This window comes from Eleginops maclovinus, chromosome 4, assembly GCF_036324505.1.
Source record: "Eleginops maclovinus isolate JMC-PN-2008 ecotype Puerto Natales chromosome 4, JC_Emac_rtc_rv5, whole genome shotgun sequence".
NCBI classification, from domain to species: domain Eukaryota; kingdom Metazoa; phylum Chordata; class Actinopteri; order Perciformes; family Eleginopidae; genus Eleginops; species Eleginops maclovinus.
The window spans coordinates 20,738,139-20,762,409 of NC_086352.1; the positions used below are offsets into that span (position 1 = coordinate 20,738,139).

The window sequence follows — 24,271 nt, forward strand, 5'->3', positions numbered from 1 at the left end:
AGATTGCTGCAATCTTTTGGAAGTAGAACAAGTCACATTTCACCCTACAGTATATTGCTTTCAATAACACTCCCCTTCAATGTAGGCATTAACTCCAGAACTCCAGAAGATGGCAGTAGTACAACTTTAAGGATATAACGTAAGCGGTCATAAAAAAAAGAGAAGAATATCTGTATCTAAGGTAATTGGCGCCTTTTCTCGACAGTTCAATGTAACTTCAGTCCACCCAGCACCTTGAGGCAACATAATCTATCTATCTATCTATCTATCTATCTATCTATCTATCTATCTATCTATCTATCTATCTATCTATCTATCTATCTATCTATCTATCTATCTATCTATCTATCTATCTATCTATCTATCTATCTATCTATCTATCTATCTATCTATCTATCTATCTATCTATCTATCTATCTATCTATCTATCTACTGTATATATAAGTGCTTATTATGAATACCTACTGACAAGTAATCCCCTTCAAGATAGTGGGTTGTTCATGCTACAACCCTGTAGGGCAAACACATGAATAACTACTCTTGAGAGTTTAAAGAATCTGTAAAATTCTGTTAGTTTGTAATAAAGAAAATATAAATTGGCAAATATCAAAATATAATTGGCAGCTTCACAAATGTGATTTATTTCCACATCATTGTGCAATTCATTTATTTTATTATTTTGAATATGTTATGTGCTAAGAAATTGATTCATACATAATTCATATGAATTATTAACAGGTAATGAAAGAAATTAAAGTACTACAACCATGAATAATTTCAAAAATATATATTCAATATGTGTCATCAAGCATCAGCATACAAGACATGGACTGCAAGCTTGTCAATAATAGGATTAATGGGAGGACATTTATAAAATATAAATATGCCTTTCAAATGTTTCTTGAGTGAAATGCCCATTCATCTTGATTTTGTTAACATCCCCTCTGTTTACTCAGGTTGAAAATATGTCTTTATGGGAATAAAGTAGGAGAGGTGGAGAGCTGGGATGGAGATTCTTAAACAAGGAGCAAGGAGAGGAAAGAGAAAGATTTGGAAGAGGGACCCCGCTGGGGGTGTCTACCTCAGGAGATCCTGCTCCACTTCTCCCCATACCTGCCTCTGCTGGACTGTGCTTACACTTTTCAGGTACCCATGTAATGATCACTACAAAGGAAGCAATGCTTGTTCAGTTGTTGTTTAATGATGTTTATTCACCACCTGTAGTTTTATATCATACTCTCATCTGTCTCAGAAAAGGAAGCATTTGCAGAGGCAGAATCCATGACAAGAAAGTTGTTTTGAAAGTCCCGTACTACACATGATTGAGTAATGCATGGTTGCTTTATTTTTTTCAATGCTTTTCTACTGGATTACTAATAACAAATTAAGTGTATGTGATTAAATTCTGACTGATTCGCCCTATTCAAATGGTTGCATCAACACAGTGGCGATATTGCAACAATAAATAAAACACACAATATTTTCATCACAAATAGCAGTCATGTGCTGTGTAAAGTCATTCTTACTTTGGGTTTTGTGTAGTTTAAATCAATGCCAAAGCAGCTACACGTCATATTCTTTTTTATGACAACAACATATCAAGTGAAAACAATAAAATAGAGTGGCAATGTGAACTCAGTGATGAACATACAGAAAATTGTTACATGATTTTGCAGTTTCCCTAGATAACAATATTCAACTCATTGTTTTGCCTTTTAGCCCTCAATTTTAATGTTAGCATTCAATCTTACAAGTCCCACTCCTTTCATAAAGTTGTTTTCGGCAAAATCGCTCTTATTCCCCATTGAACACTATATGCTCAGCACCAAAGAGAAAGACAGACACAGCTTGTTTCCACAGTTTGACTCTTAACAAGGAAGCAGCAAGGGATAAACACACAAAACAAGTATTTTATTCCTTACACTTGCGCTGTGGTGAAGGTGCCTCAGGCTACAGTAATGATTTCTGCAATTTTAGTCAACAATTTCTATTGTGATAAATATTGCTTAATGTTATTAAAGTATGAGTTAATGCTAATCGTATTCATTGTAAATACTTAAATAATTCAGTTGAGGTTAGTTTTGCTGCTGATGTTAGCTGTTTTGAGACACATTAAAACGACTATTAGGTTAACAGTGCTTGTTTTCTGTTAATTCAGTTTTGAATTTGTAAATTAGATCGTTTGAGTTAGATTTGTATTTTATTTTCGGTGTTACTACTGGTGTGCTTGGGCTGGAATAATGATTTTAACATGCTGGAGTTGTGGCGCTGCTTTGAGTTAGAGCTGAACCAGCCAGCCAGCTCCTACCTGAAGGCCACACACGCAGACCTCATCCAACAGACAATAAAAAAGCATGCCAACCACCTGCAGTATGTCAGCTTCAGGGTATGAACTAATGATGAAGAGGAGATGGGGGGTAAAGTGATAAAAAATGGAAGTGAAGTGAATTTTTCTGAATGTTCAGTTTGAGTAAAATACACTAGGTTTTTATTTTCTTTGTTCATGCTGCTCTGTTAGACAGCAGCAGAGAGTCGGCAGGGGCAGCATGCAACTTCCTCTCACAGCTGGTGAACTATTCTCTGAATATATTGGGGCTCATCTTCACAGCCAGGCCCAGCATTATGTGTCTGCCCAAGGTACGCATCAGCCAAATTATTATTTCAATGATCATCTTTATTTGAAGGGAAAGGTTAGCCACTCTCTTGCCTTTACAGTGACCTGGTGACACAATTTATACATAACATTTTGTAAGTTACAATTTTAGCCAATTTTAACCAAAATGTTCCTCATTATTGCGGCCGATTACTCACATGAGCTTCTCTGACCTGTAACATCATTTACAGGCCTGGCGCCAGAATGTGTGATCAGTGGCTGGTTGTTTTGAGCACCCGACCTGACCAAAATGTGGCAATAAACTTCAGCAAAGCTAACATAAAATAAAATAAAAGGCAAGACATTTACATCCCTAAATATGAACCTTTCAGGCCTTCTTAATTGATAGTGCTTTATAATATGGGGCCAAACCTAATTAAGCCTTTCTTTTTAATTAACCAATAAGTTACCAATTATTGGGGGTTGGGCTATAACAAACTTAATGAAACCGAACTGATATCCGTTATAGGGATATCTACCCTAATTTCTTCAGACAATTAATCTTAGGAGACAAATAATAAATAAAGTGGTATGGCTGCACATTTGAAGCTGATGTGAAAAACAGAAAGTGCTTCTGTTTCATTTATATCTCTTAAAATGTTTCACAAGCAGGTACTGACCAATGGAAGAAGTGATAGCTATTAAGGAGAGTATGATTATTAATGATTGACTAATTATGTTGGGAATATGATTTATCAAGGACAATCATAACAGACATAACGGTGCATTGGTGCAACACTTTTTACATCCCCTAAACGGTACTTTACCTTGGGATCTCGTTAGTTACAGGAGGACACATTTCAGAGTGAATGTTGGAAGTAAAAGCACATTTATTAGCAGTCAATGAGTTAATTGGGCAGAAGTGACTGAAAGACACGTATGTAGATAAGAGGTAACATTGATATTGAATTCTAGACATTTTCATAGTAACAATCACTCGTAATTGTTACTATGAAACATGTTGGCATGAGACCCAACGTCTGCATAATAAGTACTTTTGATGTTAATACTTGTGTACTTTTACTTGATTATCCTTTTGAATGCAGGACTTATACTTGTAACAGAGTATTCCTACATTCTGGTACTTGTACTTTTACTCTATAAAGATCTGAGTATTTCTCCCACCTCTGGACACTCCCCCAGTGTGTGTCCAGAAGCTACTGTTCGCTCTCTCAGGCTCTGCTGGGAGTGGAAGACACGGCGCTACTGCCTCCTGCATTCACTTGAAAACTTTTCACAACTTCAGCGAAAGGAACAGGCACACACACCAACAGATGTCAGTTTTTGAACTACCTTTTTAAGACTGTCGTGCTGAGAGGTGATGCTTGGTGTTGCTGGGATGACGGGCAGGTAAGACTTTTCATTAGCTTGCTAACGTTAGCTTGTAGCAAACCTGCACAGCCGCTAGCTTTACCTAGCAAACTAGCTTGCCAACGTAACCATTGGGGTGAAGTTAGCTAACCCTTTTTAAGGCGACAATAGTATAATTATGAATTTCGGGGTCACAGTTTAAAAGTTGGTTTATTTCTGACGTAATGATGCGTTATAGTTTGTTAAATAATATTAGAAGACATAGCTGTGTGGGTGTTCCTCCCCTGATTTAGAGCTATCTTTATGAGTAACATGCTAGCTAGCGTTTTAATGTTTTTTGTTGTTGTAAAATAATGGGTAATATTAGCACTCCCCTTCCCTGATCAGAAAGACAATTCAGTTTGACAAGTTAATTTGAAGTTACTCAAATATAGCAAATTATTCCATTGCTACCATCGTACCTCTGTTTTTAAATTACTATTGTTTTTTTTCCATTTCGACTTTAAAGTGTTGCTGTATAGGCTACTTGTTTTTAACATGTTAATCCATATGTGTTCAAAGGTGCTGTACAACTCAAGTTTATAATTATTATTCAGTTTTCAATTATTATTTTGTAGTGGGGGAAATTACAGAAACTAAAATGTAATTACTTGGATCGTGAGCTACTGTAGTTTTATTTTGCAGCTTAACTTAAATAGTTTCGGTATTTACCAAACTACTCTAAAAAAAACTTGTAAGATGTGGCATAGCACTCAACTGTACATTAAAACGTGTGTGTGTGTGTGTGTGTGTGTGTGTGTGTGTGTGAGAGAGAGAGAGAGAAGAGAGAGAGAGAGAGAGAGAGTGTGAGGCTGCTCATCGTCCCTCAGCTATGTTTCAGTACATCTACTCCTTTACCAAATTAGGCTCTGGCGGTGCAGTGAGTAACAGTGTTAGTGAGTTCCCCAAATGATTCACAAATGATTTCCCCCTCTCCATGGTGACAGCTGCTAAAGCTCAGTTGTAGGAGTTATGTGAGAAATGATAAACACTGGTCCGCCTTGCATCCCAGTTATTTGTCAGCCTAACAGTTCAAAGGGGGACTCTGGGGAAGTAATGTATTAATATGTATTTTGTTGTCTCATGCAACAGCATTGCTAATGCCCTGGCCAGTGCGGCCTGTGAGCGATGTAAGAGCGGCTTTGCTGCTACGGAGAAGATTGTGAATAGTAATGGAGAGCTGTACCATGAGCAGTGCTTTGTGTGTGCCCAGTGTTTTCAGCAGTTCCCAGAAGGACTTTTCTATGAGGTAGTGCACAAAATGATAATTGAAAATAATTTCACATATCAACACAATGCTAAACCATACTCCTGTCTTTCTCTTGAGTTAAGTGTTTTCAATCTTTTTCTATTCACAGTTTGAAGGAAGAAAATATTGTGAACATGACTTCCAGATGCTCTTTGCTCCTTGCTGTCACCAATGTGGTGAGTGTTAGAGGTCTTCATTCATTTAGGGCTTGCACTAGTGTTGGTGGGAATGTGTGGATCCCACTTTGTGTAAAGAATAAAATATCTTGTGTCCAGATGTATTATGGCCTCATCTGGATGTAATTGGGCTCTACATAGAATACATCTCATGTGCCTCAAGTGATGATTTTGTGTATTGTACAGAGTTCCTTGCACCGCTTTCTTTTTTGGTGCAATGCAGTACAGTACATATGTGCATGTAAGCATCACTGACCTTGTTAGAGAGTTCAGATCCTCACTGATCTTTAAGTCTAATCATACTTTTATTTAGAACTTCCCACTTGTGTTTAGATTACCCATGATGCATGTTAGTGCTCCATAAGCCTAATTTAAATACTAGTGGACTATGTCCAGGGAGAGACAAACATGCTGTAATTAATATACATGGACAATTAAAATGCGTTTAACATTAAAGTGTCACTCTGAGAACCCTATAAAAACACTGCAGAGCATTGGAGAAACCGCAGGACTCCCAAATGGAGCTCATTATGAACTACTGTACATTATCTAAAAAATATAATTCTGTCTCAATAAATGTTGTAAAAGTCCAACTTAGACTCAAATTGCTGTCTCACTTATTGGTTTCCCTCAGGGGAGTTCATCATTGGTCGTGTCATTAAGGCCATGAACAATAGTTGGCACCCCGACTGCTTCTGCTGTGACATTTGCCAGGCTGTGCTTGCAGATGTGGGGTTTGTCAAAAATGCTGGCAGGTGCGTATCTTATTTTATTACATTCTTTTTATAACACTGCAGCACCCTGTGAATCAGGCAGGTTACACACGTCAGGCTGCTGACTCAATTTTTATTGAAGTATTGACATTTTAAGGAGCTGTGGTAGAGTATGTTAAACCGTTATGTTATACTGATTATACTTTCTTGACACCCCTAACATTTTGTCCTCCTTCATTTACCTCAGGCACCTATGTCGCCCGTGCCATAACCGCGAGAAAGCTCGGGGCCTGGGCAAGTACATTTGCCAGAAGTGCCACGCCATCATTGAAGAGCAGCCGCTGATCTTTAAGAATGACCCCTATCACCCAGACCACTTCAACTGCAGCAATTGTGGGTCAGTCTTCCCATACCAACCTATTATTGAGTGCAGAACACGGAACACTCTTCAGAATATATTACCACATAAAAATGATCTTAATGTGTTTTTAATATTCGTGTGTCTACAGGAAGGAATTGACAGTTGAAGCCAGGGAACTGAAGGGAGAGCTCTACTGTTTGCCCTGCCACGACAAGATGGGTGTACCGATCTGTGGTGCGTGTAGGAGACCCATCGAGGGCCGTGTTGTCAACGCTATGGGCAAGCAGTGGCATGTGGAGGTTTGTCAACATAAGACAATGTATAATACACTCAATACAACATTACATTTGTGTCTTTGATGTTTTGATGCAGGGTTCACATTAGGAATTTGCTCATCCTATTAAAGTACATTGAATTGTCACCTTGATGTGTCGAACCCAGATAGAGGTCAACAATAGGGACCATTAAATCTAAATAAATAAATAATAATATAACAAAAGGATTGCCATTTGGTAATGCAAGTGTTTCTGGTAAATTCTTCTGCACACTGAAAGTTTGACCAAATGGAGTATGGTCAGTAAGACCTCTGACTGTGGTTGATAATAGTGGTAAAATGTAATTTCTACCCCTTTTTGCAGTTGATATATTGTATGTTTAGACTTCACACTGATGAACTTTACATTCAGTAACATTACCTATGCATTTTAATCAATTACATGTTCTTAATTTTGTACCAAAAGACTGTTAATGAGATCACTTGAGGAAGAAGGAGAAATGTGAGCAGTTTAAAAAAGAGAAGTTATTCTGAGGCTGAATAAGTTCACTGTCAATGTGTGTGGAGGTTTCAAAATGTCATACTGTTCCAGAGACTGTCAACAGCAGATGATGATTTTAGCTACACTTCAGGATACAACAGTAATATTTCCCAATAGGTCAGGTCTATCACTTACTAAAAAAATCTCAGTAAACATATTCATATGAGGCTCATGTATTATTCATGTTGTATAGGCTCCTGCTCCTCCAGTCAGTTTCTCATGCCTTCATTAGAAGTTTTCTCTCTCTCCCTCAGCAACATTTGTTTTTGTTTACAGCATTTCGTATGTGCCAAGTGTGAGAAGCCTTTCCTCGGTCATCGGCATTATGAGAGGAAGGGGTTGGCTTACTGTGAGACTCATTATAACCAGGTAAGAAACACAAGTGCAGGGAAAATAATGACACTGGAGGACATGACGGACATCATGATGTTAGCATCCCTTGTTGAACAGAAACCCACTCTCCTTGTTTCTCTGTCATCCAGCTCTTCGGCGACGTGTGCTATCACTGCAACCGTGTGATTGAAGGCGATGGTGAGTATGAATATAATCAAGCTCACATTTAGTACATTGTATTTAATCATTTACATAGCATTTGGAGTTGAATGTTCATCATTTCCTGTTTTCTTCTCAGTGGTTTCTGCTCTCAACAAGGCCTGGTGTGTCAGTTGTTTCTCATGCTCCACCTGCAACACAAAACTCACCCTCAAGTAAGTGATGTGGCTCATCAATAGCCTCTTTGTTTACTAACTTATTGCGTACAATACTACCAGTTTTTCACCAGTTGTCTCTAACATTTAACCCCTACTCCCGTCTTAACACTGTATCTTCTACAACAAGTCTTCCCTTTTCTGCTCTTCCCAACTTTTCTTCAAATTTCTCCTCTTACATGCTTCACTTCACTTCCTGGTTACTCAGAGATAAGTTTGTTGAAATTGATCTGAAGCCGGTGTGCAAGCACTGCTATGAGCACATGCCCGAGGAGCTGAAACGCCGCCTGGCTCGACGTGAGCTCGATGCCAAAGAGCGCAAGAAAAGACCGGCTGTCTAGTTATGATTCTTTACTCACCACTCCGTCCGTTGGTTGGTGCTTTCCCTGCCTCCTCTTCTCTTATTCTGTGCTGGTACGTGCCTGGCAGCATGGCCTGATGTCATTTGTCTGGCACAATGTTGGCACAAGCTTATGAATATGGCTGTTAAAATTGTATTTGCTTAAGATTGTCTTATAATTAGTTTTTTTTTAATATAAAATGAAAATAAATCAAATCATTATACATTCACAGTCCAAAATGACATGTTTAAATATCTTGTTTATTCCAATTGATGGCCTAAATCCAAAAAGACATTCAACACATCTTCTCCATTTGCTTGCTTTTGGCTATTTGCATGTGTTTTTTAAGTTGCTGTATGCTGAGCTCTCAGAATTGCCGTATTTTTTACCATATTCACTCGACATAGGTGTTTATTCAATCTGTAGATAGTTTTATAGCTTAATTTACTAATTGTTTCAGCCCCACTTCCATCAATTTTCATGCTTATTTTTGAGTGGGATAAGTAATTGCTACACTAAAGGACAGAGCTGCATACATTTTCCATGGTTTGCAAGATAGTTCCCTGACGTGTTGCTTCCGTGTGTGTCCCTAATGCTGATGAGGAGACATCGAAATAAATGTAACACTGCAGTGATGATTATGTTAAGAGAAAGATAATGCAGCTGGTAGGGAAATCAAAAAGGTCAATAAGGGCCGTGACGAGCCATTGGTTTACATATTTAGTGTTGACGGTGTCTCTCTTTCCTTTCTTTGCAGGAACAAATTTGTTGAGTTTGACATGAAGCCTGTGTGTAAAAAGTGTTATGAGAAGTTTCCTCTGGAGCTGAAGAAAAGGCTGAAGAAGCTGGCTGAGTCGTTGGGACGCAAGTAAGCTGCTTTCTGCCAAACAACCTGCAAATGCTATGCCTGTGATGGTAGAATAACTGCTGCATGTCAACGCAAGGACGCGGTCTTATAAAGGTACACCAGTATTAATAATCTGGGATCCATTTAAACATTAAATATATATCACTGTGGTGTTGTTCTAAAGGTGCCTGTTAGCAGTCTTTTTTTTAACCTTTTGTTTCTTCTATATGCAAATGTTTTTATTTTTATGAATCATTCCTAAATTGTCCAAATGACTTTTTCTCTCCTCAAACAGACACGTGGTGATGTAGTTCATTTGACTTAACCATGAGCATAATTGCCAACTGCAAGTCTAAAATGATCTTGGAATTAGAAAAAAATGATTGACATTATATTGATTTACACGTGTGCCTTGAATATATGAACTGTGTCTTAAAATGCGAATTACGGTTAAATGTGAGTTACCTGCAGCTATTGTTATGCCTTATTATATCAATTTTAATTAGACAAAGTATCATTTTAAAGCAAAATGTTACTAGCCTTTTAATTGTTGCTCTTTTTTTACCTCAGTATGATTAATAACAACACAACCACTGTATTCATGAGGATGTTGTAATGATGCATCCTCTGATAAAGTGTTTCAAGAAAGAGCCTTTACCAGGAGCAAGGCTCATATACTAAACCTTACGTGTTAATGAATCCACTGGAAATAAAATGAATATAAAATGTTGATGAACTCGTGCCTCTTGTCACTTTTCTATCCACCTGTCTCCACAGGAATGTTTGACTGAAATAATTGCTGTCTGATTTTTCACAGCTCCTTAATCCCAATGTTTTGAAACAAACAAATATGAGATTAGAAAAGATACAAATCCTCTGTTTAAAAATAAATTAACCTCCAGTATGTACTGAATGTTTTGAAGATGTGTGATAGTGAAATGTTATTGCTTGTACTGTAAATGCCTCAGTTTGTGAGCCTCATATTTCTAAATTAACGTTTGCAACTTTCCAAGGGAAATAGTTCAAAGGAATCCAAATGAAATGAACCCGTCAGCTGATTATGCACCATGAGAACACTTTGATGTAGAAATATCATTACTGAGTCAGCACATTGCCTGGGCAAAAGTATTTAGAAAAAGGAAGAAATGCTACTGAAAAAACATTTGCTTTGATGAGCCTTTTTATTTTTGGTTACTCTTGCATTTTATTGTAAGGACTTACATTTTATTGAGTTTCCTGAATCATTCACTTACAGATCCCCGCACCATATACAGTAATTATATTTATGTTTTCTTAAGGATCATCAAGTATTCGTAAACATAGTACATTTAAATTGGTCAAATATCAAATATATTCTGGCAAAACCTGTCCTGCCTCTGAAGTGCAATCCCTCTGTCCATGCATCAAAAGGATTTCAACAACCTGAACATAAAGTTGTTTGTGTATGGCATGGGCAGATCACACACCTTGTAATAAACATTCATGGATTTGGGAGTAAAGTTACTGTACAAACAATTAAAAAAAGGTCAACACAAATTTGAATCTAAAAGCTAAAATCAGTTTGCAATGTTCTGCATTAAGGAGCCTCCCGATCAACCGCCTTAACGTGCTTATACACAGGAGAGGGTGTTACAGTCACAACATGGAAGAATACCGGTATAAAGCGGTATACAACGTTTTGTTCAGATAAGCGAAGGCCCACATCAGAATGGATCATGCTTGTCATATGCCAATCTCCTAGAGGCTGAATCATGTTAATCGTTGTCACATAGCTTATCATACGCCTAAAACAGTGTGTCCTGTTCTTCTAATCTTACATCCTGTCATATACACTGTAATAAACTTGGGCCTTCATGATCATGTGCACCTCTGTCATTGAAAGATTACATTCAGTATTTTCCCAACAGTTTGTGTGATAGAGGAGCAGAAACAGAAAGACTGACTGTAAAATAGCACCTCTAGAGCTTCATATTTTAGACTGAGATGGTATTCTTATTTGTACATGTACAGCTCCGGAAAAAATTAAGACGCCACTCCAAGTGGTTCTTAAATCTCAATCTCTACATGTGTGGCAGCCATTCCAGTGTCTGTTGAATTCCAACACAGAGGAATGTTGTCTGTAGTTTATAGAATACAATAAAGAAACTCCCAAGACATACCTATACATAGTAAAACCAGAGCAACTGATAATGCTGCAGTGGTCTGTTTTTTCCAAAGCTGTATATTTATTAGTTATGGAAAATGATTTAAAGTAAAAAAGCAGTAGGTCTGTGAGTGTGTGTTCTTATGTAACATGTTTTACAGCTTTTTGTCCTTCTGATCCTGTCTATGTGCCACCTATAATAGCACATTGATAGAAAAATACACTTACTCATAAGTCTTTCACAGCAAACATTCTCCGTATTTATAAAAGGAAAAGCACAGGTGTTATTGGTGACAAACACTTTTACCAAAGTGTCACATTGTAGCTATGGGTGTGACTGATTTAGCATGTACAATACCAGGACCTTGAAAAAAAAGCATTAAATGTGCATTTCATAATTTGATAAAAATGAAAAATGTGTCCATGATAAACACAATTGTACGATCACGTCTCGATCATTTCTACTTGATTGGACCTCTAGGTAACACTACATCTTTGATTGTTGGGCTTTTCTTTAAGTTAACGGACATGTATGTGAAAATCATTAGTCACAGTTGCATGAGATTAGCAAAATCAAGTAACACGAGCCCTTGTAGCTGAACAAAGCGAATGTAATGACTTCACTGTTAATAAACTTCTGAACTCTGCACACGTGTTGTTACTCTAAACATTGTTAATATGTGTTACAGATCATCATTTTAGGGATACTGGACATGGATTGGATTCTTACATGCTGTTAACTAGATTTGGATTAGACGAGTACTGATTAGGAATGTGGAAGTGATGTCCTGGTGGCTGGGCCTGAGGATGAGAAGCTGTCGGGGCCATGTTCTTGTATGGTGGTCTGAGATGTGATGGTACACCCAGGAAGTGCAGTCTGAAAGTTGTCCATTCACCAAAGGACATTTGAAGAAGCTCTTTGAGGTCTTTTCTATCACCAAAGAGCAGGGCTGAACCATTGAGGTTATTTCTTCTCACAATTTCATTGTACTTACTGTGGTAGTCCAGCCTCTCCAACTACAAAAAAGTAGAAAAATGTGAGCATTATAAACACAAGAGTAATATGATTTATTTTAAATCCTCCCTGTGATTACTGTGATCATACTGTGATCATATCAACTTTTTTTTCCTGTTGCATTTGCAATAAAATTTCCAAACATTTTAATGTTTTCGCTTCAGATGTACACGGTTTTCTTCTGTTGTATATCTGATAAAGTAGGTCCCCAACAAATGTTACACTGCACTTGCTGTTACCACCTTTCAATCCAAATGAATCCAGACTGTAATCTTAAACATATCTTTTCTTACCTCTTTACATACATCTTCTGTATCCATATTGATGATGGCTGTGATTGGCAGAGGAGCTAGGTTCCTCATCCAGCCAGAATCTTTCAGCCTGGATGTCCCTCTGATGTGAGCCAGCTGCTTCCTGATTGAATGATCCAGGTTTACTGTCGACTCTTCAAATGTCTTCAAGTCCTTTATGGTGAATTTGAAATCTACTGTGAGAAATCTTTCAAACATTTCAGGATCTCCATCCTGCTCGAGGAGGTCCTCAATCTGTGCACTCATCACATACAGCTCTGCCCGGCTCTCTTGGAAGACTTTCCACAAGGTCTTTGAATCGAAAGCCCTTGGAACATTGTCAACATCAATATCTACTCTCTGCTGAGCATCTTCCACACACTGTAGGATCCAGCTGAGGCGGCAGGGCCACTGATTAGCTAAGACTACCCATGCAGCGACGTATTCTGGTTTAGGAAGCTCTTTCTGCAATGCCTTCATGATTATCACAGTCACTCGAATGGAGTTGATCACCCTCCTCATAGACATGGCGTCCTCTGACATGTACTGGTTAAGATTCCTTTCGTTGCTGCTCTGGATGCTCCTAACCAACTTCTCTACTTCCTCGTCCTCTACATCCAGTGCAGCTGTATTTTTATCCATCAGTGGATATGAATCTTGCGTTTCAATTGCAAACTCCACTGAGAATAAATCTGAGGAAGAGTTTTTTTTGAGAGCCCCAGTTCCTTGCTTATATTTGCTCATGTCTTCAGGGGATTTTGAATTGCTAGCGAGGTTGTAAAATAAACTGCGCTTTGAGTCATCACCCAGTGGTGGGACTGTAAAGGCCAGAGTCACGATTCCGTTCAACAGTGCATAAGCTCTGTCTTGTTTGCTGAAGCAACCATCTGCAAAGTTCACTTTCTGCACAAGAACATCTGGATCTACGGACAGAATGGAAATATATGGACTTTCCTCATCTGAAAGCAGAATGTTAATGGCATCCAAAACTGCAACTATCTTCTTTGGGGAGCAGCGGTCAAGATTGGTGATCTTCAGTACCACTCTGATCTTCCTTCTCTCAAACACCTCCATAAACTGGATGAATTGAGAGAGAAACCACATTTCTTTCCTGACTTCGTTCATGAAGCCAAGTTGGCTGCTGACCCGCTCATTGTCCATTCCCTTACTGATGTTCTGATTCGGACTGAAGATGAGGTTCTTAACCATCGGAAAGGCAAACCTCAATGCGCTTACTGCAGGGAGTCCAATGGAAGTGATGATCAGGCCCTCAAACACTCCTACCTTGCTTGTGTCTGTTCCATTCACTGCTCCACCTGGATTCATCTCAGGATCGGGAAGACCAAAAGTCAACTTGAAAACCAGGATGAAAAGTGGTACCATGAGGATGCAGAGGAGAAGAAACCACAAAGGGCAGCAGCAGACCTTTTTGGACCTCCAATGGTTAAGACCTTCCTCCACTCTCTAATTTTTTTAAATGAAAAACAAAAAGACGGAACAGAACAACGTTAACATGCTAGTTAAAATCATAAACCAAGAAGGTTAGCATGAAGAACCGCTAGCACAACTCTAGACTCTTTGTTTAATAACCTAGAGAAGTGAAAATAAATTCCCAAACCTTATTCTCGATTTCTTTTTCTTCATCATGTTGAGCCACTCGATAGAGTACAATCTGTAATTTCCCAAAGTTCATCTGCATGGCCTGAAACAGTCGTATGGCAAGCCCGGCCCACAGCAAGTCACTGCCTGCAAAATGCCAGGCACTGAAATGCACATAAATGAATCTGATGTTATCATGCTGCAGGTTGTCCTCTGTCCAAATGGGCCTGTAGAAGAGCATTCTTCCAATGAGCGCAAGCAAACCGCCCAATGATGGTGTAGCTGAGCGCGGCCTGAACCTTCCTTTGTATTCCTGCTCAATCCTCGACGCTTCCTGCTTCATGTACACTGAAGAGTCACAAAACATAGATAATATTATTATATAAGATACATAATTCAAGCAATTTGGGGTACATAAATGGATAAACCTATAAGTTAAAGCAGAGAGAGAGAACACTGAGATAGATAAAACACCATGTTGGGTAATGGCTTGGACATAAACAGGATATAAATAGAAGTTATGTGAATATTATAGCCTTAACTTCTCATTGGACAAATTTGGCTTGCACCAACTCTGGCCATGGTGCTAAACATGAAACTTGCTCCAGGGAAAATAATCAGTCTGCAGGAAAACTAACATGCAAAAGATTGTGCCTTTCAATCTGTAATTTAAAATAATATGTGAACACCAAGCCTGGTCGAACTTGGGTAATAATGTCCACCACGATTTAAAAAAATGATGGCAATCCACAAAACCGTTTGGACAACACAAAGAGAAAACCTGATACAGGTCCTTTCAATTTGAGACCTGCACTATAGCAGCACATGTTCCATTCAGTCTGTTCAATGTCACTCTACAAATACAGAAGTGTTTCTCATGTTTGAGTCTTCACATATTTCCTGTGCATGTTGACTACATATTCATTTGGAGTCGCCGAGCTTGTTATTCATAAATGTATTTTTATAGTTCAAGGTGGCACTTGTTTATCTGTCATTGATGAAAGGAAAATATGCTTATAATAATTTAAGTTGTGTGATTTGAGAAGACCTTGTACTCGGATAAACAGAGCATTCAGAAGGCATTCAGATCACTATTATTTGTCCCCCTTTTATAATGTCCCATAATGACAAAGCAACAACAGGAACTTTTTGTTTGCAAATGTTTGCAAATGTATCAAAAACAAAAATTTGAAGTATCCCAAATAAGTATTCAACCTTTTGTTATTTGAAATTTAGCAAAGGTACCCTTTATTTGTCTTGATCATCTATGAGGTTTTTCCAAACTTGATTGGAGTCCTCCTGGGGTAAATTCAGTGTAATTGACATTTTTTTGAAAGACCCATATGAGTCTCAAAGCAGACAAACCATATTACAGCAAAAATCAAGCCAAGAGGTCAACGTAACAGTCCGCAGAAACAAGATTGTGTCTAAGCCCAGATCAGGGAAAAGCTTAAAAATAAATTGAAATAGACTGTTTTGGAGGTTTCCAGGAACACAGTGAATAAAGACTTTAGCGTCTGTAAGGAAGTTTATAATAGCAGGGGACTCAGGGACCCAAACTGAGAGAAAGGCTTTAGTCAGGCGGACAACCATATATCCACATGAAGCCTTTCCTAAATCACTGTAAGAACTACACAACTCTAGATTCTGGGGTCTGTGAAAACAATTTAACTGTTTGGCCTTAACTATAAATGTCTTGTCAGGAAGAAATCAGTCATAACCAGGAAGACTCACTCAGGACTCTTAACTCTGCCAAAGGTGTTTCAACTGAGTGATGAGTTTATGTTAATATGATTTGTCCCTTGCAAATAATGTTTGCGTTATCTAGCGTTATACTAGATAATGTATTTCGCTCTGTTACATTTCCTGGGTGGCCAGCCCAAGTCTTTGTGTCGGAAACACAGGTGTAGAATCATTGATAAATTAGCATATAGCTGATGCACAACAAAATGACAAAAAGTTAAGGGGTCCTAAAACTTTCTGAATGCACTGTTGTTTTTATTTTTTTGCTGACAACAATGTTGAGGAGAATGTGTACTGAACACAAATATCCCCTAGAGGCCTACAGATTAGAAATACAATCTACAGTCTACTTTCAGTCAGTTGTAAAGAAATGATTTAACTATGAGCCGGCGCTGAGGTTGTGAACAGCCGAATCATATGCCAAGAAGTACCTCAGTGATTTTTATGACCACAGGGTCCATGTCAGTGCGAAAGAAAAAACACAAGGTTTACTATGCTGCCATAGCATTTAATTAGCATGTGCAGTTTTTACAGTCAACATATATCATTGTTTCAAGCACTTCAGTCATGTTTACAGTGTACTTTGTGGTGTCAATTAAATGACAATAATTCATTTGAAGTTTTATGTTTGATGCCAACATTCATTTTCAAGATAACATACTAAAACTTATCTTTGTTCTGTTATGTAAATTCATTGAAAACTAATGCACTTCACAACTCTTGGCCCTTTCTGATTGGATGCAAACTACATTTTCGTTGTGCTATGACAATAAAGTTGAATCTAATCTAATCTGAAGTTCCTCTAAAGTAGACTTTGGACACTGCCTTAAATTTGTCATTGTAATCATACAGCAGTCAAAAGAGACGACAGGCTATGTGTTAACATACCTTCCATTTGTCCGAGGATCATGTTAATTCGATTCTGACATGAAGAGTAGAGTCCTACAGTTGCAGGTGAGGAAACTTTTGTCAGGGTCTTCGACAATGCATATGCATATACATCATCTGAAAGGAAATTTGGGATGAAAACACAACATTGATACTCATTTAATATTTAAATTCTGAATCCATTAGTTAATATCTTTAACCAAAGTCTTCTAATAGCAAACACATAACATACAATAAATAGCTGAATAGATATTTGAGACATTTAAGCTGAGAAAACTGGATCTCCCATAGACATGCTCAAAACACTAATCTTTACTGAACATATTATTTGTTAAAACCAAGGATGATTTCAGATCAATAGTGTTGAACTGAGCTGAAATGACAGGTGTAGTGCACATAACACGTGTTCATTTAGGAATTTATATGGTGAACTTATTAATGCACAAAGAAGGAGTGTCAAACCAAAAATACATCCTCTGTACTCTCTGCTATCCATAATGACAACAATTAAGAGAAACAAGTCATAGAGAAGGTGTTTCAAGATGAATACTGCTGGATAAATTATGTGTTTTGTGATGAAAACTGCATGAGGTAAGACAGGACCCTGCATTAATGACCCGCTCATCCGTGGTTTAGATATTTTGGCATTCATACTTATGCACACATTAATTCTAATATTCATCCATTAAATCATAAACTGCAAAACTCACCTTTTGTTGGATTATACATGACTACTGTGTGGGAGCTTTGAGAGAAATCCCCTTAACCTGCAAAGAATGAGAAACATAAGGGAATTCAATGCAGACTGTGGAGTTGTGTGTGTGTGTGTGTGTGTGTGTGCACGTGTGTGTGTGTGTGTGTGTGTGTGTGTGTGTGTGTGTGTGTGTGTGTGTGTGTGTGTGTGTGTGTGTGTGTGTGTGTGTGTGTGTGTGTGTGTGTTTTCCGTTTGGTAACAGGTCCCTCCTCGCTGTATATCATGCCTGATTAAACTATGGTGCTCTCAGTCATCAGTGAGAGGAGCTCCTATGCAAAAACCCAATCATTTTGACAACCCTTGTGTTGTTTAAGTACACTCAGTTTAACTTGGGTATTCAGTGTGAAAGATCTGTTTGTTCATGTACTTAACACCTCTACAACTAAATGGAAATGTGGAATAAAGGTACTTGAGAGTGCTTAAGCAGCAAAAATAACAATTTACAACCCACAGGTATTTTTCCTTTTTCTGAGTTTTGATTGACAGGCATTACAAGGAGTTGTTTTATGCTCTCTCCATGGAATACAGGCTGTTCTTTTGTGCATGTAAATGTCAACAGTTTTGCTCTGTCAATGATTACCTTACACTACCTAGACCTTTCCCCTTCTGGCAACATACTTCACTCCCATTGTTTCTTGTCTGCACATGCCTAATGTACTTCTATAGTCTAACAGACCAAAATACATCTAAAAGATATGCTTAAAGAAAAGGTATGTTTTACTTTGATTGTACACGTCATATAAATGTTAACAAACCAGTACTGTAAACCATAGAACTTTAATTATGCTCCCAGCTCCCAAGATAATAACTGATGTGGTAGAAATGTGTTAATAATGAAACAAGCTTACCTGTTTATCTTCCAATGTCAGTTCTGATCTTTACTTTGACTCTTCTCTGAATAGCTAATATTAACATATCCAGAAGGAGGAAAGGACCATGCAGCTAAGGCTTGGTGAACATTAAACCCCCATGACGTAAATGCTGTAAAACTTAATAACACTGATAACAGAAGGAAAGAAAAGGCAACTGGTGACCACAGGCAACGTCTGTGGGACGGATATTTTCCAGGAAGTGAGGTCACAAGCAAGAATAATTTCTGAGGGATGGAGCTTTACATTTTTTCCATTCTCCTTTTCCAATCCGTAACACCATACTACTCCTGCTGCTCCCAATTTTTACCCTATTCATAACATCCGAGTGAAGTGGGTAGTTCCTGAAAGCATTACGAGGTACAAAAATCATTCTGTTGATAGCTTCTGGCATTCACTATCCAAGTTTTTCACTTCCTGCAAAAATGTAACAAATGAGTGATTGCCATGCTGGAGCCTTAGGTCTGCATGAATCATGAACTGAATTCCTAGTTGGAAGTCCCTCAGGTTGGGAATAGCTGGATTCCTCTTCCTGGCCTGAACTGACATGCATAGAGCTTAAGTTGCCAAAGCAGCAGCACCAAAGCCTTTCTGCCCAGAGCCGTATTTGTTATGACATAACTGGTTAGTCAAGCTTTGACGAACAAGCTAGAAGCCAGATTTCCCTTGGCTCGATTCTATTTTTTGCAGTAGCTTTCTTTTACCATCTGGTGTCGCAGTATACACAAGACAAGTCCTTCAAAAGCTACTACAAATAAACTGTGTATTTAATACATAATGTTCCAAAGTTATATGTACATAACATGTTACATTATTTTGTTGAAGGGTTTAAAAAAGTAGCATTTCTATTTTGGTTGTCATTTATTAAGAGATCGCTCCAAATGCATTTAAACATAGATGTATAATAACCATTGATTTATACCAACAGAGAGCATTGTGTGCACAGTGGTGTACAGAAATATTACCATTAGCAATAGATACAGGCATGCATGTGATTTTTTAAAGTTTCATTTTTTTGTATTGTTACCAATGTTAACATACATGCTTCAAATGCACATTGGTGTCAATACGTAAACAACTCCCCACATAAGCACCAGAGAGCAAAAAACTCTGTTTTTAGGTGATATTGATGAAATGAAGTTTAATTAGTGTATGTCTGATTAAGATTTAAAATGTTCTGCCTGAGGGTGACTAATTCTGCCTTTACTCAGAGTACCTGATTGTTCAACTACTTTAATTAACTTGATTGTCATAGAGAGTGTGAGGGTGTGTGAGTGTGTGGTTGTGAGGTTGTGTGTGAGAGAAAGAGGTTCTCAGTTATTACTTGGCCAGGAGTCTTTTGCAAACCAATACTGATTTAATTGGATTGTATCTCCCCTTCTGTGAACCCTCAACACACCTCAATCTTTCACCACATAAACCTTGCAGTTAAGTTAATGAATTCACCTTCATGATTAATCCAAGATAGGTATCAGACGATGATAAATTGTATTCAGTATTGGGCAGACTTGGAGGGATTTTAAGTTTGAGGCAAGGGAAATTAAACTTATATTCTAATATGTTAGGTTCAGGAAAAGGTAATTTTTTTCTGTCAGATTCTGGTTGAAATTGTGTGCACTTAGGGTCATTTGCATCAACTGTGATTCAGGAGTCAAATAATGTGTAGTATTTAGAAAAAGACTGTTGTAATTTAACACACCAACAGAGGGCGCTAAAGTATTGTGCATGGAAGCTGGACAATGACATTTGATCAGCACCCTTCATCACACTTCTGTGCTCTGTTTGGTATGTAGGGGCAGACCCGGCAGTGAAGGAGGCATTTACTGAAAATGGGGAGCGGTCAAGAGCTTAAGATGTGTTAGAACTTATATTGGATGGGCTGATGATCTTTAACGTTAATCAGAAGCTGCAGAGCACACGCACAGGCACACATTCACGTATATATCTATCCGCTTTATACCTTATCCATTGTTCCTGACGGCAGACAAGCCTCAGTATTGACACACCTGACACCGGCTTGCCAGGCCTAATTGGCCTCAAGACCTCTTGTTGGTGTGATCTATTGATCAGTCTCTCTGCAGACTGTGCTAAGTCACAGGGAGAGGACAGAGAAATAGCCAGATATAATGAGAGTAACGCTGCTAAATCTGGGCATGATGTCTTAAGCTTTGCTGCTCCCTCGGCAGACCTGCGCAGCAAGCAAGGATGATGATAGGGTCTTCACCCTAAGGCACAGGGGTCCAGATCCCTGCCACAAGCTGATTCACACACACCAATTGTCCTTTATTGTCACCAGGGGATGATGGCACCAACAAATGGAGGTTTCTGAATGCTGTGACCTCCAAAGATCTATAGACACTGTCTGCTTTAACAATCCCACCAGAGACAGCGAGATGAAAACTCTTGCACACGTGCAAAATCCACTTTTGCTTGATACCTCTGTGGCAAATATTAAGAGAAAAAAAAAGGCAGCTATGAGATTGCCACCGAAGAGCCCTGGGGGTGCAGAGGTGAGCAGAATGGTATGCATGCTGATCTTGTATCCATCAGCACAAACATCCCATACATGATTATTTTTGCCTGCACTTCAACCTCCTTTCCATTCACATTCAGATCCCAGATCACATCATCTCATTCTCATCTATTTCCATTTCATCCTCTTCTCCTCATCCTCATCCCTTCTCAAGCAGTACAGCCATTTCAATGTAAATAGTGTCTTTGCTTATCCAGTTCTTAATCCTACCCTTTTATTCTATACAGCCTTTCTTCAAATCCCAGAAAAACTCATAAGAAACGTGTATGTTTATGAGGCCTGCCACACAATATGTCCTTCGCTACCTCGTAAAAGGCAATACATTCTCCTTTATGAGGCGCACAAATTTCCTATTCTCTTCTGCGTGTGAGTGCTACATTCCCATATGGTATTACATTTATGATGCATGACAGGACTTACAATTCTCCATCTCCTCTGCAGCATGCTGCGAGTGGAGCTGTCCAAAAGTCATGGCTGTGACAACGGGGATCATTATACATTTTTCTTTCTGTGCGGCTGCCTCTTTGTATTCCTCTCCACGCTTCCGTGAAATCTGTCTTTATCCCACCGTGTGAGAGTATAGCTACCAGGTTCACAACGAGCTCCTCTCTGGGTGGTGGTGTTTGAAAGAGTGCCAGCTCTTGGACCTTTCACCCAACCTTACACGCATGTGTGCACATATTCACTCCAACCCGCTGATCCTGCCTCCTGTTTTATTGTCAATATCAGTCGGTTGAGGGGTTGATGGCTGTTGACAGGGGCTGGATTGTTGAGGTGAAGATGATGGAAGCACTTGCAGAGATAGAAAAGCTGAGGTTGAGATCCCATGGAGGGTGTTATTAGGCTGTTATGAAATCTGATCCCTATCAGACCTTCACTGAAGCATGGGGGGTTGTATCTGTATAGCCAGATACAATTGTTGAGTCTCTGCCTTCCTCCTATAGATCCGCTCTTAACTCCCACTCTCCTTCCTGCCTTGCTCATACACAAACACACACATTTCTCTTAAACCACCTGTATCTGTGTTTTACAGTCAACACAGCCTGCAGTCTTTCTCTGTATGCGAATGATAGAATTGCTTTGTCATATGAGAAAGGACACTAATCGTATTTGTATTTCATGAGCATAATACACCTCAAGGCACGCAGCATACGCTGCATCATGACAACGAAACCTGCTGTTAGCTTGCTTCAAAGCTCTAACAACATACCTGAGCATTCACTGATCATTTCAGCATCAGAGAGAAAAATGCTGTAAAAAGCATTATGTCTCAGGGTTTGAACAAACAAATATAAAAAAAGTGAACCTGCAGGCACGTACTGCTGTGGAGGATGTGTATGACACTTCAGTTTGAAGGATACACATACCGTCTATCAACAAGTAAGCTTGTTCATATTTATGTTTTTTATAACGCAACCTTTTTACTCAGTTTGTTCATAACCATTTCTGGATTTTCTCGGCCTGTTGTCAGTTTAGTACGAACACTTCCTCTGTCCAGACTAAAATATCTCAACAACTATCAATGCATTGCCATTAAGTTCTTAACACATTTATTTAATGCCACCATTGGGTTGACATGTGTTGTTTGGAGTTAAATGTCTAAAGAACAATTGAATGGATTGCAATGAAATATGCTGCAGATATTCCTGACCTCTCAGAATAGACCATAACCTTCCTGTAGCGCATCATCTGATAAAAAATCAGATTTTTACAATAATAAGGTTTTATATCAAATACCTGCCACCTAATGACATCTTCTCCTTTTGTTTAGTACACATATGAGAAGCAACACACTAAACTAAGATGGTGAACATTGAACATTGTGTTAGCATTGTCTTTGTGCTCATGTTAGCAAGCTGAGCTCAAAGCACCTGAGTGACAAAGTGCAGCCTTAGAAAGCTGCCAGCTTTGCTGTTATAACTCTTATTTACATCTATATAGAAGTTCAGTACGAGTCCAAATGTGATTGCCTCTGATGACGCAGAGTATGTGTTAAGATCTAGCTTCTCAAACCACTTCAAAGGTGGTGAGAGACATGTTGGACAGGCTAAATTGTAAATGCAAAATTCATGCATAAACAGCAACACAACATGTTGTTTTTGAATTAGCCAACTTTGCAATAAAAATATATACAGGGATTTCCATGTGTTATTAGTTACTTGTAAATGACCAGCTTGGGCGTACAGTTTGTTCCCGACAAAGACCCTCACACACACACTGCTATTGCCTCTGCAGAGTAACATATTTGCATTAGGTGTCAGGTTGCATATTACATCAATTTAAATTTAAAGAAGGAACAAAAAAAGTAATTTCACGAGGCAAAATCCAGCCAGGGGCAAAATGGAGATTAGGAGCTCCAAGACATTTCCGGTGGCCTTTGGATTGGTTTGGTCTTGCCTGTATCATGATTTGATAAACTTGGTGGTTTACAATGCACAAACAGGCTCATCTGAAATACAGATTATTTAAATGAAACCATTCTGGTGTCATACACATAATAAGGTGTAAATGAGATTTGAAACGGTGGTAACATGTAGGAGTCGCTCAGGTATGTGTGAAAAACAGGCTCATCATCAAAACTACATTTCTCACACTTCACACATATAAACATGTACATGTAGATTTCTCTGTTGCAGAGGTGTCAAGATATATTAATGTGTTCTTGTAGTCTGTTTTGCTTGTGTTTCCAGTTCTTGAGATGTCAGGTCTGTGTACATGGCAGAGGTGGGACCAAGTCACTGTTTGGCAAGTCCCAAGTAAGTCCCAAGTCTCAGCAGTCAAGTCCAAGTCAAGTCCCAAGTAAAGACAGAGAACGGCAAGTCGAGTCCAAGTCCAAGTAACACCAAAGCCAAGTCGAGTCCAAGTCCAAGTCCCAAGCTTCTTCGAGTCCTGAACAAGTCATCATGTACTCTTCACTTAATAATGCCATTATCAGACTAACGATCACACAATTTCAACATATCAACCTAATCTTCAGTATTTTTTTATACATACAGATTAAACTATGCATATATTTTATATATCTGTATATACGCATGCGCCCAAAGACCTTCAAAGTATTGTGTGTGAATGGTGGGTTAGAAATGTATGAGCACGGAAGGCACCACTGTCATCCTAAAGTTGGTAAAGCGCCTTGACTAGTGAGGCATGGACTGTGTGGATGCATGTAACTGGCATTGATGCTTCAGTGGATGCCAGTTACAGTAGGTCAACATTTTGCTTAAA

The 24,271-nt window shown here is 38.6% G+C and overlaps 2 protein-coding genes across 2 annotated transcripts; one reads left to right on the plus strand and one right to left on the minus strand.

Moving 5' to 3' along the window:
* Positions 1–3,776: 3,776 nt before the first annotated feature.
* On the plus strand, positions 3,777–9,948 carry LOC134863020 (LIM and senescent cell antigen-like-containing domain protein 1). Its single transcript, XM_063881239.1, has 10 exons — positions 3,777–4,003; positions 5,096–5,252; positions 5,362–5,428; positions 6,063–6,183; positions 6,389–6,538; positions 6,651–6,801; positions 7,594–7,686; positions 7,800–7,848; positions 7,949–8,024; positions 9,123–9,948. Exons 1-10 carry the CDS (start codon positions 3,975–3,977, stop codon positions 9,235–9,237), a joined length of 1,008 nt encoding a protein of 335 aa, XP_063737309.1. The 5' UTR covers positions 3,777–3,974; the 3' UTR covers positions 9,238–9,948.
* Positions 9,949–10,374: 426 nt separating this feature from the next.
* Positions 10,375–19,069, minus strand: nkpd1 (NTPase, KAP family P-loop domain containing 1). The gene is made up of 6 exons (XM_063881238.1): positions 18,493–19,069; positions 17,601–17,657; positions 16,891–17,007; positions 14,279–14,607; positions 12,664–14,124; positions 10,375–12,372 (listed from the first exon to the last, which is right to left on the minus strand). The coding sequence occupies exons 2-6, from the start codon at positions 17,617–17,619 to the stop codon at positions 12,082–12,084; spliced, it is 2,217 nt and encodes a 738-aa protein (XP_063737308.1). The 5' UTR covers positions 17,620–17,657; positions 18,493–19,069; the 3' UTR covers positions 10,375–12,081.
* Between the last annotated feature and the right edge of the window lie 5,202 nt (positions 19,070–24,271).